Genomic DNA, 12,107 nt, shown 5'->3' on the forward strand with positions numbered 1-12,107 from the left:
ACGAACAAGAATTTTGAGAATGGGAAGACAGATTTAGGAACAGAGAGATTCTAAGCAGCTTAGTCCAACAGAGATCATAGGATCACCTATCCAGGCTTAGATCTGGAAGGAAGCTTAGAAACCACCAAATGCAAAACCTTCATTTTTAACCAATGAGAAAATAGATGCAGAGAGGTTAAGTGATTTACCCAGGTGGTAGCAACCTCCCTTGTGTGGTCTAAGAAACCCTTGTGAAGTCTCCATTCCTTATCCCACCCCCCCAATTTCCCTAGAGCCTAGTCATGCCTATGGGTCTGAGTAGAAAATTCTGCTTTCAAAAGACCATTTAAAAAATGCAAGTGTTCTTAGGAAGGATAATACAAAGGAATTTATTGTCAGAAGATGTCTGAGTTGAGGGTTGAATTGGATCACCTGTCTACCCTGACCAACTCAGAGGATCTATGGTTCAGTCAACTCAATGATAATGGGATCTTGGATGACTGGGGGCATAGGGAAGGGCAGTGAGGGAGGGCCCTAAATAACCTTCTAGCTCCATAGATTCCAGTTAAGCTAGTGGAAGGAGGGAAAGTTTGGATGAAAGTCAAGAGATCCTGGTTCTAGTCTCAGACCTGCCATTTAAGAGATTAAATCGTTTAGTATTTCTGAGCTTGTTTCCTCCTCTTTTAAATAAGGATAATGGTTACCTTGCCCTGCCTACGCTTGCAGGGCATTGTGAGAACCAACTATGACAGTGTGGACTAGCAAAAAGTAGAGTCAATAGTGAAGAGTGGAATAAGAAGGCCAACAGGACCAGTTGCAAGCCCTTCTGCTTACTGGCCGTGTCAAGCCATTTCAGTCTCTAAATCTCAGTTTCTTCATCTGTGAAATGGGAAACATAATACTTGGGCTCCCTCACAGAGAGACTGGAAGGGTTGAAGGAAAGAAAACAGGGCATTAAGTCTCCTGTGAAACAGAAAGTGCCACCTCAATGTGAACCAACCCAATGGAAATGTAGGTTCTTTGCCATAGATAAGTAGGTTTTGGTGAGCAAACAAACCTACTCCTCGAGGGAGGAAAACAATTCACAGATATGGATGACTAGAATGCTGATTTTTCTGGTGTGGAGACACAGAGAAGTCATCATGGGATCATGGTATCATGGATTAAGAACTAGGAGGGACCTCAGAAATCATGGCATGCAATGGTTCCCATTTAGTGGTTTCTGAACCCTTTGGAGGGAGGTAGTCACAAACATGGTCCAATGGGTCCATGTTAAAAATTCTTCAATTCTTTAAGCCATAAATAATTGCAGAATATTATGAATACAATATTAAAGCATCCCGGGGGTTCACAACACATTTTTAAAAAAATGGAGTTCAGGGACAAAAAACATTTAGGAGCCACTAATCTATTCAATGCCTCCATTTTACAGGGAAGAGAACAAGGGACAAAAAGGTAAAGTGATTTGTTTAACCCAGGGGTGGGGAACTTGCAGCCTTGAGGCCACATGTGGCTCTCTAGGTCTTCAAGTGTGGCCCTTTGACTGAATCCAAACTTCACAGAACAAATCCTCTTAATAAAAGGATTTGTTCTATAAAACTTGGACTCAGTCAAAAGGCCGCACCCAAGGACCTAGAAGGCTACATGTGGACTTGAGGCTGCAGGTTCCCCACCCCTGCTCTAAAGTCTATAACAGTAAGTTCTCCAAATCCAATTCTCTTTCCACTGGTCACATTAATTTGGATACTTAAGTTTTCATCCCCTTCTCTCCCCCAAACCTCCTCAAATTGAATGGGACATTCAGAGACAAATTAAGTCAGTGAAAAGAATGAGAACATTGAGGAAGAAAATTAACTCCAATTAGCCTGCAATTGAGATGATACAACTGAAATGCCTGGACTATTGGTAGGCCACTTTCCTCTAATTGCATTATTTCCTTCCAGGGGCCCAGGCTGGTGTGGAGGTGTCTATATTAAATATGGAATGAGGAAACCTGAACCCAGAAGGCTTTGTCTGAAGGTTAATTGGGCAGTAAGGGAGGAGAAGGCCTGAAGGGTTTGCTTTCTGTTCAGGCTACCAAGGAGAAGGAACTTGGCCCATTGTGCGCACAACCAGAACCTAACAAGGAAGGAAGAGCTCCTAGTCTTTTTTTTTTTTTATCACAAAGGTCTTCCCTTCACTAAGCAAAGTCCTCTGTGCCTTGGAAATAGCAGTTTTCCTTTTTTTTTCTTAAATTAAATTTTATGTTTATTTTTAGTTTACATCATTCGTCTTCACAAGATTTTGAGTTACAAATTTTCTCCCCGTCTTTCCCCTACCCACCACCCCAAAACAGTGATCCCACTTGTATACCCCCTCCCTCAATCTGCTCTCTCCCATATCCTTCCCCATCCCCCCTCTGACTTTCCAGCAGGACAAGATGGATCTCCATACCCCAGTGCCTGTATATCTTATTTCCCGGTTGCATGTAAAAAAAGAAAATAAAATTATATATATACATATATATATATATTTATATATTTAAACATTTGATTTTAAAACTTTGGGTTCCAGATTCTTTCCCTTCTTCCCTCATCACCCACCCTTACTGGAAAGATAAGCAATTCAGTATAGGTTGTACATGTGTAGCTATGCAAAGCATTTCCATAGTGGATATATTGTAAAAGATTAAATATATTATCCTCCATCCTATCATGCCCTTCACTTGTTCTATTCTCTACTTTGACCCCGTCCCTTTTCAAAAGTGTGTGCTCCCAACTTCCCTCCCCCCAACCTGCCCTCCCCTCCAGCATCCCCCATCTCATCCCTTTTCCCCCTGCTCTCCTGTAGGGCGAGATACCCTATTTAGTGTATATGTCATTCCCTCCCTTAGCCAAATTCAATTAGAGTAAGGTTGACCCATTCCCCTTTGCCTTCCTGTTCTTCCCCTCCATTGTAACAGTTATCTCTTGCCTCTTCTATATGGGATAATTTACCCCATTCTATCTCTCCCCATCTCATCTCATTATATTCTTCTCTCACCTCTCAATTTCACCCTTTAAGTATTATCCCTTCCTATTCAACTGGTCTTGTGCCCTCTATCTATGAATACCTGTACACATATACAAACACACTCACATATGTATTCATATGCCCATATACCCTCCTATATAGACATATGTACATGCATACACATTTATATTCCCTTCAACTATTCTCATATTGAGAAAAGTTTCATAAGTTACAATTATTGTTTTTCCATGTAGGAATGTAAATAGTTTGACTTTGATAAGTCCCTTATGATTTCTTTTCCATGTTTACCTTCTCATGCTTCTCTTGCCTCTTGTATCTGAATGTCAAATTTTCTATTCAACTCTGTTTTTTTCATCAAGAATGCTTGAAAGTCCTCTATTCCACTGAATGACCATATTTTCCCCTGAAACATGATACTCAGTTTTGCTGGGTAGGTGATTCTTGGTTTCTATCCCAGCTCCTTTAACCTCCAAAATATCATATTCCAAGCCCTTCGATCCCTTAGTGTAGAAGCTGCCAGATCCTGTGTTATCCTGATTGTTTTTCCACAATATTCAAATTGTTTCTTCCTGGCTGCTTGTAAGATTTTCTCCTTGATCTGGGCATTCTGGAACTTGGCTATAATATTCCTAGGAGTTTTCTTTTGGGGATCTTTTTCAAGAGGTGATTGGTGGATTCTTTCAACCTCTATTTTACCCTCTGGTTCTAAAACATCAGGGCAATTTTCTTTGAGAATATCTTGAAGGATGATTTCTAGGTTCTTTTTTTGATCATGGCTTTCAGGTAGTCCAATAATTTTTAAATGATCTCTCCTGGATCTATTTTCCAGGTCAGTGGTTTTTCCAATATTTCACATTATCTTCCATTTTTTTTTTCATTCTTTTGGATCTGTTTAATAGTATCTTGAGTTCTTATAAAGTCACTAGTTTCCATTTGCTCCTCTTCAGTGAGCTTTTGAGATTCTTTTTCAATCTGGGAAATTTGGCTTTTTAAGGTATTTTTCTCCTCATTGGCTTTCTGAGCCTCTTTTGCCATTTGAGTTAGTCTATTTTTTAAGGTGTTATTTTCTTCAGTCAGGTTGTTGACTCTCTTTTCATGATTTTCTTGCATTATTCTCATTTCTCTTCCCAATTTTTCCTCCACTTCTCTTATTTGGTTTTCAAAATCCTTTTTAAGCTCTTCTATGGCCTGTAACCAGTTCATATTTTTCTTGGAAGCTTTTGGTGTAGGAGTTCTGACTTCCTTGTCTTCCTCCTTTTCCATGCTTTGATCCTTTTTGTCCCCAAAATAGGAATGTAAAGTTGGGTTGCGCTGTTTGTTTTGCTTCCTTTGCCTGCTCATGTTGCCACTCAATTACTTGACTTTTGAGCTTTTTGCCACAGTAGAATTCTGCCTCCAGAGAGGAGAGCTTTGTCCCAAATAACTGGGGTTTTCTCAGCTTTCAGAGCTACTAGCTGGGTGCCCTCTCAGAAACCTCCACTGGCTCTGGCACACTGGTCAAGCACTGTAGGACCTCCACCCTAGACAGCAATCCAGATCCAAGCAGGTTAAAGCATCATCAGTTACCCCTCAGACTGTTTGCTTGGTCCCCCTACAATCTGTAGGTCAGGAGTTCTGAAGCAGCCACGTGGCAGAGGCTGCTTCACCTCAGCCACTTCTCCGCCAAGGCTGGACCACACTCCTGGACCCCCGGTTCCTAAAGTCCACTGACCTCTCACTTTGTCTTTAGCATTTATGGGTTGATAATTCTGGAAACTGCCACAGCTGCTGGTGATCCACTCTCCTGATGTCCCTCTAGCTGCGTTTGGTGGGGCCACCCTGGGGCTAAAACCACGGGCTCATGTGAGGCTGGGCTCTGATCCCAGGGTATTGCAGTTGACCCTTCCTGCCGGTCTGCTGGGCTGTCTTCAGCAGGAGGTTTGTTTCTCTCCATCAATGTGGGTTCTGTAGCTCCAAAGTTTGTATAGAGTCATTTTTATAGGTATTTGAGGTGGTTATGGGGGGAGCACAGGGAGTCATCCAGCTTCTATGCCTCCATCTTGGCTCCTCCCCTGGAAATAGCAGTTTTCCAATACAATTGTTATGCCAAAGCTCCCTGGAGTGTCCCAAGGTGCAAATTTTTCTGCAAACTCAAATATAAAATGTAAGCTCCCTAAGGGAAGGGCCTGGTTCTTTTTTTTTCCTGTTGTATCCCCCAAATGCTTGTTGATTAATATATTGATAAACTCTGATCCCTAATCTGCATCAGGTCAAGCAATTACATGGAGAATAATAATTTTCACCCTGCCTTTATTACAAAGGAAATAATAATAATAATAATAACTATAATAAATAACAATGATAACTTTTCAATCAATTAACTAGCATTTAGCCTCCTATGTGCCAGGCATTATGTTAAGTGCTGAGGATACAAAGAAAGGAAAAAAAGAGACAGTTCCTACTCTCGTGAAGTTCACAATCTAATGGTGGAAACAACATTCAAACAATTTTGTAAAAACAAAAAATATATAGGGTAAATCAAGGGTAGTCTAAGAGCGAAAGAGGCAGCTATGGGCCTCAGTGGATAGAGCACTGGACTTGGAATCAGGAAGACTCATCTTCCTCAGCTCAAACCTAGCCTTAGACATTTACTAGCTGTGTGACCCTGGACAAGTCATGTAACCCTGCCTGCCTCAGTTTCCTCATCTGTAAAGTGAGATGGAGAAGGAAACAGCAAACCACTCCAGTATCTTTGTCAAGAAAATACCAAATGGGGTCATAAAAAGTCGGACATGGCTGAAAGGACTGAACGAAAACAGAGGGAAGGCAGTAAGAATAATCTTAGGAGTGGGGGTGGGGACTGGTTTTTTGCTGTGACTTGAAGGAAGCCAGGAGGCAGAGGTGATGAGGAAGAGCATTGTAGACATGGGGGACAGACAGTGAAAACACTGGGTCAGTGTTATGGGGTCTTAGTGTCAGCTGGAGGGAGTAGGGCGTAAAAAGACTAGAAAAATAGGAAGGTGCTAAGTTTTGAGGGGCTTTCAAAGCCAAACACAGGATTTTATTTTTGGTCCTGAAGGTCATCAAGCCAGTAGCTTGAGTACCTAGGGATTCAGATCACAGAAATCCCTTCCTTCCTACCTGTAAAAGGACCAGACGTCTTCCCTGGAGTTGGCCAAGTTGGATGGGGTGGAATGTGGCCAGGTCTGAGTTTTAGGAAGATCAGTTTGACAGCAGAGAATGGATTGGGATGCGAAGAGACCTGAGGCAGGGAAACCAACCAGAGGGCTATAGCCACAGTACAAATATGAGATGATAGAGGCTTGCACCAGGCTATAAGCAGGGTCAGAGGAGAGAAGGGGACATATTGGAGGGATGTTATAAAGGTGGAAATTACATGACGACAACTGATTGGATATTGAAGGTGAGACTGATTAGAGTCAGGACGGCATAGCTTTCACATAGTGCTAATTTAAGGTTTTCAAAGCACTTAACTTTATCCCACTTGATCTTCTGCTATAATGATTCCCATTTTACATATGAGGAAACTGAGGCTGAGAGAAATCCTCCTAACTGTTATTAATATCCTCATTTTACATTGGAGGAAAATGAGGCAGGCAGAGGTTAAATGACTTGCCTAGGGTCACACAGCTAGTAAAGTATCTAAGGCTGGATTTGAACTTGGGTCTTCCTAACTACAAGTTCAACACTCCAGTCACTGTGCCATCTAACTATGTAATGTGCTCTAAGAAGCATTATGAAATAATGGATGCCAAATCCCTTTAAGAAATAATAAATGGCAAGCAAAGGAATTGAATCCTAGTTCTGTCTCTGTTACTAAATTACTATGTGAAAAGAGGCAGTATGGTATAGTGGAGGGAATGCTGGGTTTGGAATTGAAGGAATTGATAGAGTGCTGGATTTGGAGTTGGGGAGACCTGAGTTCAAATCCAGCCTGAGACATTTACTACTTGTATGACCCTAGGCAAGTCAATTAACCTCTATCTGCCTTAATTTTCTCAACTTTATTATTATTTTTTTTTTGCCTTTTTGGAGGGCAGTTGGGGTTAAGTAACTTGCCCAAGGTTATACAGCTAGTTTTTTTTGTGTGTGTGTTAAGTGTCTGAGGCTGGAACTGAACTCAGGTCCTCCCTACTTTGGGGCCGGGCACTTTACTCACTGTGCCACCTAGCCGCCCCAATTTCCTCAACTTTAAAATGTGGATTATAATAGCATCTATCTCCCAGGGTTGTTGTGAGGATCAAATGACATAATATTTTGGTTTTGGAGACAATGGGGATTAAGTGACTTGCCCAGGGCCACACAGCTAGTAAGCTTCTGACACTGGATTTGAAATCAGGTCCTTCCAACTCCAGGGTCTCAGGTCTCCCAGAGTCTAGTTCCAGGTCTTTATCCACGGTGCTACCTTGAAGAAGGTATGAGAGAGACTTGTTTCTGCCTGGGTACAAGCTGGGGTCTTTCCAATATAAGGTGAATGTGATAAGAATTACATTATGGAAACACCAGAAAGGGTTTCTGCACATTGTCTAAGTCCACAGCAGTTACAGAACTTCCAAGGCAGTATGGAGGTGGAAGGTCTGGGTTTGATTCTTTTGTCATTTAGTAGCTGTGACACCTTGGTCAAGTCACTTCACTTCTCCAGCCTTCCTTTTACCTCAAGGGTAAAGATCATGATATTTTCCATCTGTATATCCTCATACTTAATAGATACTTAGTGTGAATTTGTCCCATCAGACTGAATTTTCTGAGCCTTAATTTGCTCATATATAAAAGCGAATAATAGCATTTTTCTTATTTCTTCCTTTAAAGGCCTTCTGTGAAGCTCAGTTGAGATAATATTGGTAAAGTACTTTGTAGGTAGTGTAGCGTTGGATCTGGAGTCAGAAAGACCTGAATTCAAATGTGACCTCAGACTGTGTGACCCTGTCTGACCCTGGGCAATTTACTTAATCTCTGTCTGCCTCAGGCTCCTCATCTGTAAAATGGAAATAATAATAGCACCACCTCCCAGGGATGTTGTATCAAACATAATATGTATAATATGTATAAAGATATATGTGTAATACATACATAATATATAATATGTATAAAGCAAATTGCAAACCTTTAGGTACTATATAACTGTTGGCTATTTTTTTTATTAAGCACAAAGTGCTACATAGATATAAGCTATTGCTATGATTTAGAAGCTTCCCCCTTCCACTTCATTTTTCTACTCCCCCAGATCCCCCACCCTTGGATATCTCACCAGATGTGTTTAGGTGGAGAAGGACCAGGCATGCTAAAAGCACCCAGTGGGTGGTTTCCACCAAAACAGGCTAGTAAAACTAGTCCCTGGAGGAAGTGCAGGTGGGAGAAACTGGCGAGGTATTCACGGGGCTGTGGTAGTCATTGGCCATGCCAGTGCCCCGAGGCAGTTGGGGGGACTGTATAAAGCTTCCCAAGGTCTGGGAGCTGAGCAATCTGCTTTCTGATACTTCCTCACTCATCCTACCTGCTGCTTTGGGTAAGTCAGAACCCTTTGGCTCTCTCAAGGCCAACCCTTGTTGGTCTTTATATTTTTCTGCGATTCAGGGAAACTTTTAAGCCTCTTGAGTATTCTGAAAATAGTGGCTTCATAGCAAACTATTCTATTTATATGACCATTTGTCTCAATAATCTCCTGTTTAGGGGAGGGGGTATTGGAGTTAAGGTTGCTGCCCTGTAGCTAGGCAAGGATACTGCAGTGTCCTGCACCTCACCCAGATAGGACCACGGAGGCAGAGGACGATGGAGCAAAAGGAACTTTACAGATCATGTAGCCCAATGCACATCCTTGCTGTGTCTTCCTAGACAAGTCACTTCCTTTCTGGGGACCTCAGTCCTCTCATCTGTAAAATGAGGGATTAGATCAAATGATCTCTACTATATCTTCTAGTTTGAACAGTTGTCTATGAGTTTAAAGATGGGGCAGAAGGGGAACTTAGAACTCAGATATTCTGACTCTCAGAACAGTGCTTTTTCCAATACATCCATATGATGCCTTGAGATGTGCTCTGGCTTCTCAAAGTACCTTCAAACCCATGATTTCATTTGCTACTCACAGCTCCTCTAAGCAGTAAGCATGGAAGATATCATTATCTCCATTGGACAGATGGGGGAAAATTAGGCTCAGAGGTGCTGGGCTCTCCCTTCAAGAAGAAGCTGATTATCCATTTGATGGGCAACTTATGGGGTAGTGGGATGCTAGATGGTTCAGTGGATAGAGCACCAGCCCTTGATTCAGGGGGACCTGAGTGTAAATCTGACCTCAGATACTTGACACTTACCAGCTGTGTGACCCTGGGCAGTGACATAACCCCGACTGCCTAAAAACAAAACAAAACAAAACAAAACACAGGAGAATTCTTGCTTATGTTGGATTGCATTAGTTGATCTTGAAATTTCTTAAAGCTCTGAGGTTCAATCACAGGTTGTCTGTCTAAGGTCACAGAGTAAGTCAGGAGCAGGGCCAGGACCAGACCCTAGGTAGGGCTCCCAACTCTTTTTCTAGTGGTACTTCTGTTATTTCTCTCTTGTTGTTCAGTTGTGCCTGACTCTTTGTGATCTCTTTTGGGGTTTTCTTGGCAAAGATACTGGAATGTTTTGCCATTTTCTTCTCCAGTTCATTTTATAGATGAGGAAACTGAGGCAAACAGGTTTAAGTGACTTGCCTAGGGTCACACAGCTAGGAAGTATCTAAGGCCAAATTTGAACTAAGGAAGTTGAGTCTTCTTGACTCCAGGGCTGGCATTCTGTGCTCCGTTTCTCCCTATCCCTCCCAATTCCCCCCCCCCCCAAACCCCAGGAGAGCAACATTTCAGGACCCTGATAATGGTTAGCATTTATATAGTGCTTTAAGATTTACAGAACACTTTAAATACATTATCATTTTTACAACAATCTTGTAAGATAGGTGCTATGATGATACCCATTTTACAGATCAGAAAAATGAGCCTGAGAGGGTGACTTGCCCAGGGTCACACAGCTAAGAAAGGTCTGAAGCAGGATTTGAATTCAGGTCTTTCTGACTCTAAATCCAATGCTGTGTCCACTGTGCCACCTGTCTACCTAAGGTGATTAATCACCCAGCAGGTAAGATGAGGAAAGGCAGGAATCTCAGAATTCTAATGGACTTTAGAGGCCATCTAGATTAACCTGTGTGTGATTAGGAGCCCTCTAACAACATCCCTGATGATACCTCTGCTTGATGACTTCCAGTGATAGGGAATTTACCACTTTTTAAGGCAGCTTCACTGCAGAGAAGAGGGTCATGGATTAGGCACCATGGCTAGACCAACTATCAGCCCATTCAGCACCCAACAAGTATTTCTTGACATGGTAGAGTAGAAATCCTGCTTAATTCAGAGTCAGAAGATCTGTTTTTGGATCCTGTCTCTTCTGCCTCTACTTACACAGTCTTGGGAAAATTAGCTCACCTCTGCAAGCCTCATCTGAAACATGAGGGGGTTGGATGAGATAATTGCTAAGGTATTTTCCAGATTTAATAATAATTTGTTCTTGTTCAGTTGTTTCAGTCATGTCTGACACTGTGACTCTATTTGGGGTTTTCTTGGCAAAGATACTGGAAGGGTTGGCCATTTCCTTCTCCAGCTCATTTGATAGATGAGGAAACAGAGTTAAGCGACTTGCCCAGGGTCATTCAGTGTCTGATACCAGATTTGAATTCAAGTCTTTCTGACTCCAGACCTGGTACTCTACCCTCTGTGCCACCTAGCTTCCATTTAATAATAATAATAATAGCTAGCATTTATATAGTGCTTTATGGTTTGCAAAATGCTTTACACATATTTTCTCATTTGATTTTTGCAATAACCCAGGGAGGTAGGTTCTATCATTGTTCCCATTTTATACATGAGGAAACTGACATTGAGTGATGATTTGCCCAGGATCAAATAACTAGTAAGTGTTAGAGGCTGGATTTGAACTCATATCTTCCTATCCATCTTCTTCCATATCTAGCACTCTGCACCACCTGCCTATCCAAATCAATAAGCCTATAATCCTGTTCTGTGCTTAGTTCTGCGCTAGACACTGCATATGGAAACATGTAGGAAGCTAGAGGGTGTAGCTGAAAAATGATAACAGGAATTGGAATCCAAAGACCTGGTTTTAAGCTCTGGTTCTGCCATTGGCTGTGTGACCTCCAGCAAGCCATTTTCTTGCCTTGTGCTTCAGTGTCCTCATCTCTAAAATGAGGAGTAGGTGGGTGGGCTGATCCTTTTAGATCCAAGACACTGTCAATTCTGTCTTTCTAGTGGGTTCTGGGGTAGCTGTTAATGTCACCTGTGTGTTTATCTCTTCCCAGCTCAACCCATTGGAGAACAATGTCATCCCAGCAGCAGCAATGCCCCTCCCAGCAGCCTCAGCAGCAGCAGGTGAAACAACCCTGCCAGCCACCCCCTGTCAAGTGCCAGGAGCCGTGTGCTCCTCAAACCAAGAACCCATGCCCACCCAAGGGCACGGTTGTACCAGACCAGCAGAAGTGCCCCCCTGCTCAGCAGAAGTGCCCTCCTGCCCAGAAGTGCCCCCCTGCCCAGCAGAAGTGCCCTCCTGCCCAGCAGAAGTGCCCTCCTGCCCAGCAGCCCAAGCAGAAGTAAAGACCACTGGGACCCGTGCCTAGCCATGCCCTCTCTCTGTGGGAACCATCTATGCAGAAAGATTCCTCATCTTCCTATTTCCTTTAGACCCTCCCATTTCTAGCCCTAGGAAGCCAGGAGCTCCAACAGGTTCCTCTACTTTAGCCCCGACCCTGCCTAAGCCTTAGGTGGGGCAGTAAATCTGCTTACTCCATGTTCCCTGAGACCATGAGCCCTGACTTGGGAGAGGAGAGCTGACTCAGTTTTACTTTCACCATCTTCTCCTTTCCCTCTCCTGGTCACAGCCCCAACCCAGGTTCAACTCAGCAGCCAGAACAGCCCAGTTAGGGGAGCATGATGATTTGGTCAGTCTCAAATTCCATTGCCCTGATGGGGAGGTGGAAGATCTAATGTACCACTGCTCCCGAGGGCCCCCTCTCACTAATCCAACCCACAGTATCCTCCCCACCCTGACCTTCTCCTCCCAATAAAGCTGAT

General features: G+C 42.9%; 1 protein-coding gene and 1 pseudogene across 1 annotated transcript; one reads left to right on the forward strand and one right to left on the reverse strand.

Moving 5' to 3' along the window:
* The window catches only part of LOC138153746 (heat shock cognate 71 kDa protein pseudogene), a 572,612-nt pseudogene that overhangs the window by 326,752 nt on the left and 233,753 nt on the right, over window positions 1–12,107 (reverse strand).
* Window positions 11,027–12,101, forward strand: LOC138153803 (small proline-rich protein 4-like). Its single transcript, XM_069078215.1, has 2 exons — window positions 11,027–11,235; window positions 11,339–12,101. Exons 1-2 carry the CDS (start codon window positions 11,225–11,227, stop codon window positions 11,628–11,630), a joined length of 303 nt encoding a protein of 100 aa, XP_068934316.1. The 5' UTR covers window positions 11,027–11,224; the 3' UTR covers window positions 11,631–12,101.

The sequence above is a fragment of the Petaurus breviceps genome, unplaced genomic scaffold (assembly GCF_028583685.1).
Source record: "Petaurus breviceps papuanus isolate PSGF00001 unplaced genomic scaffold, PetGlider_PUasm1.0 91023, whole genome shotgun sequence".
Classification (NCBI taxonomy): domain Eukaryota; kingdom Metazoa; phylum Chordata; class Mammalia; order Diprotodontia; family Petauridae; genus Petaurus; species Petaurus breviceps.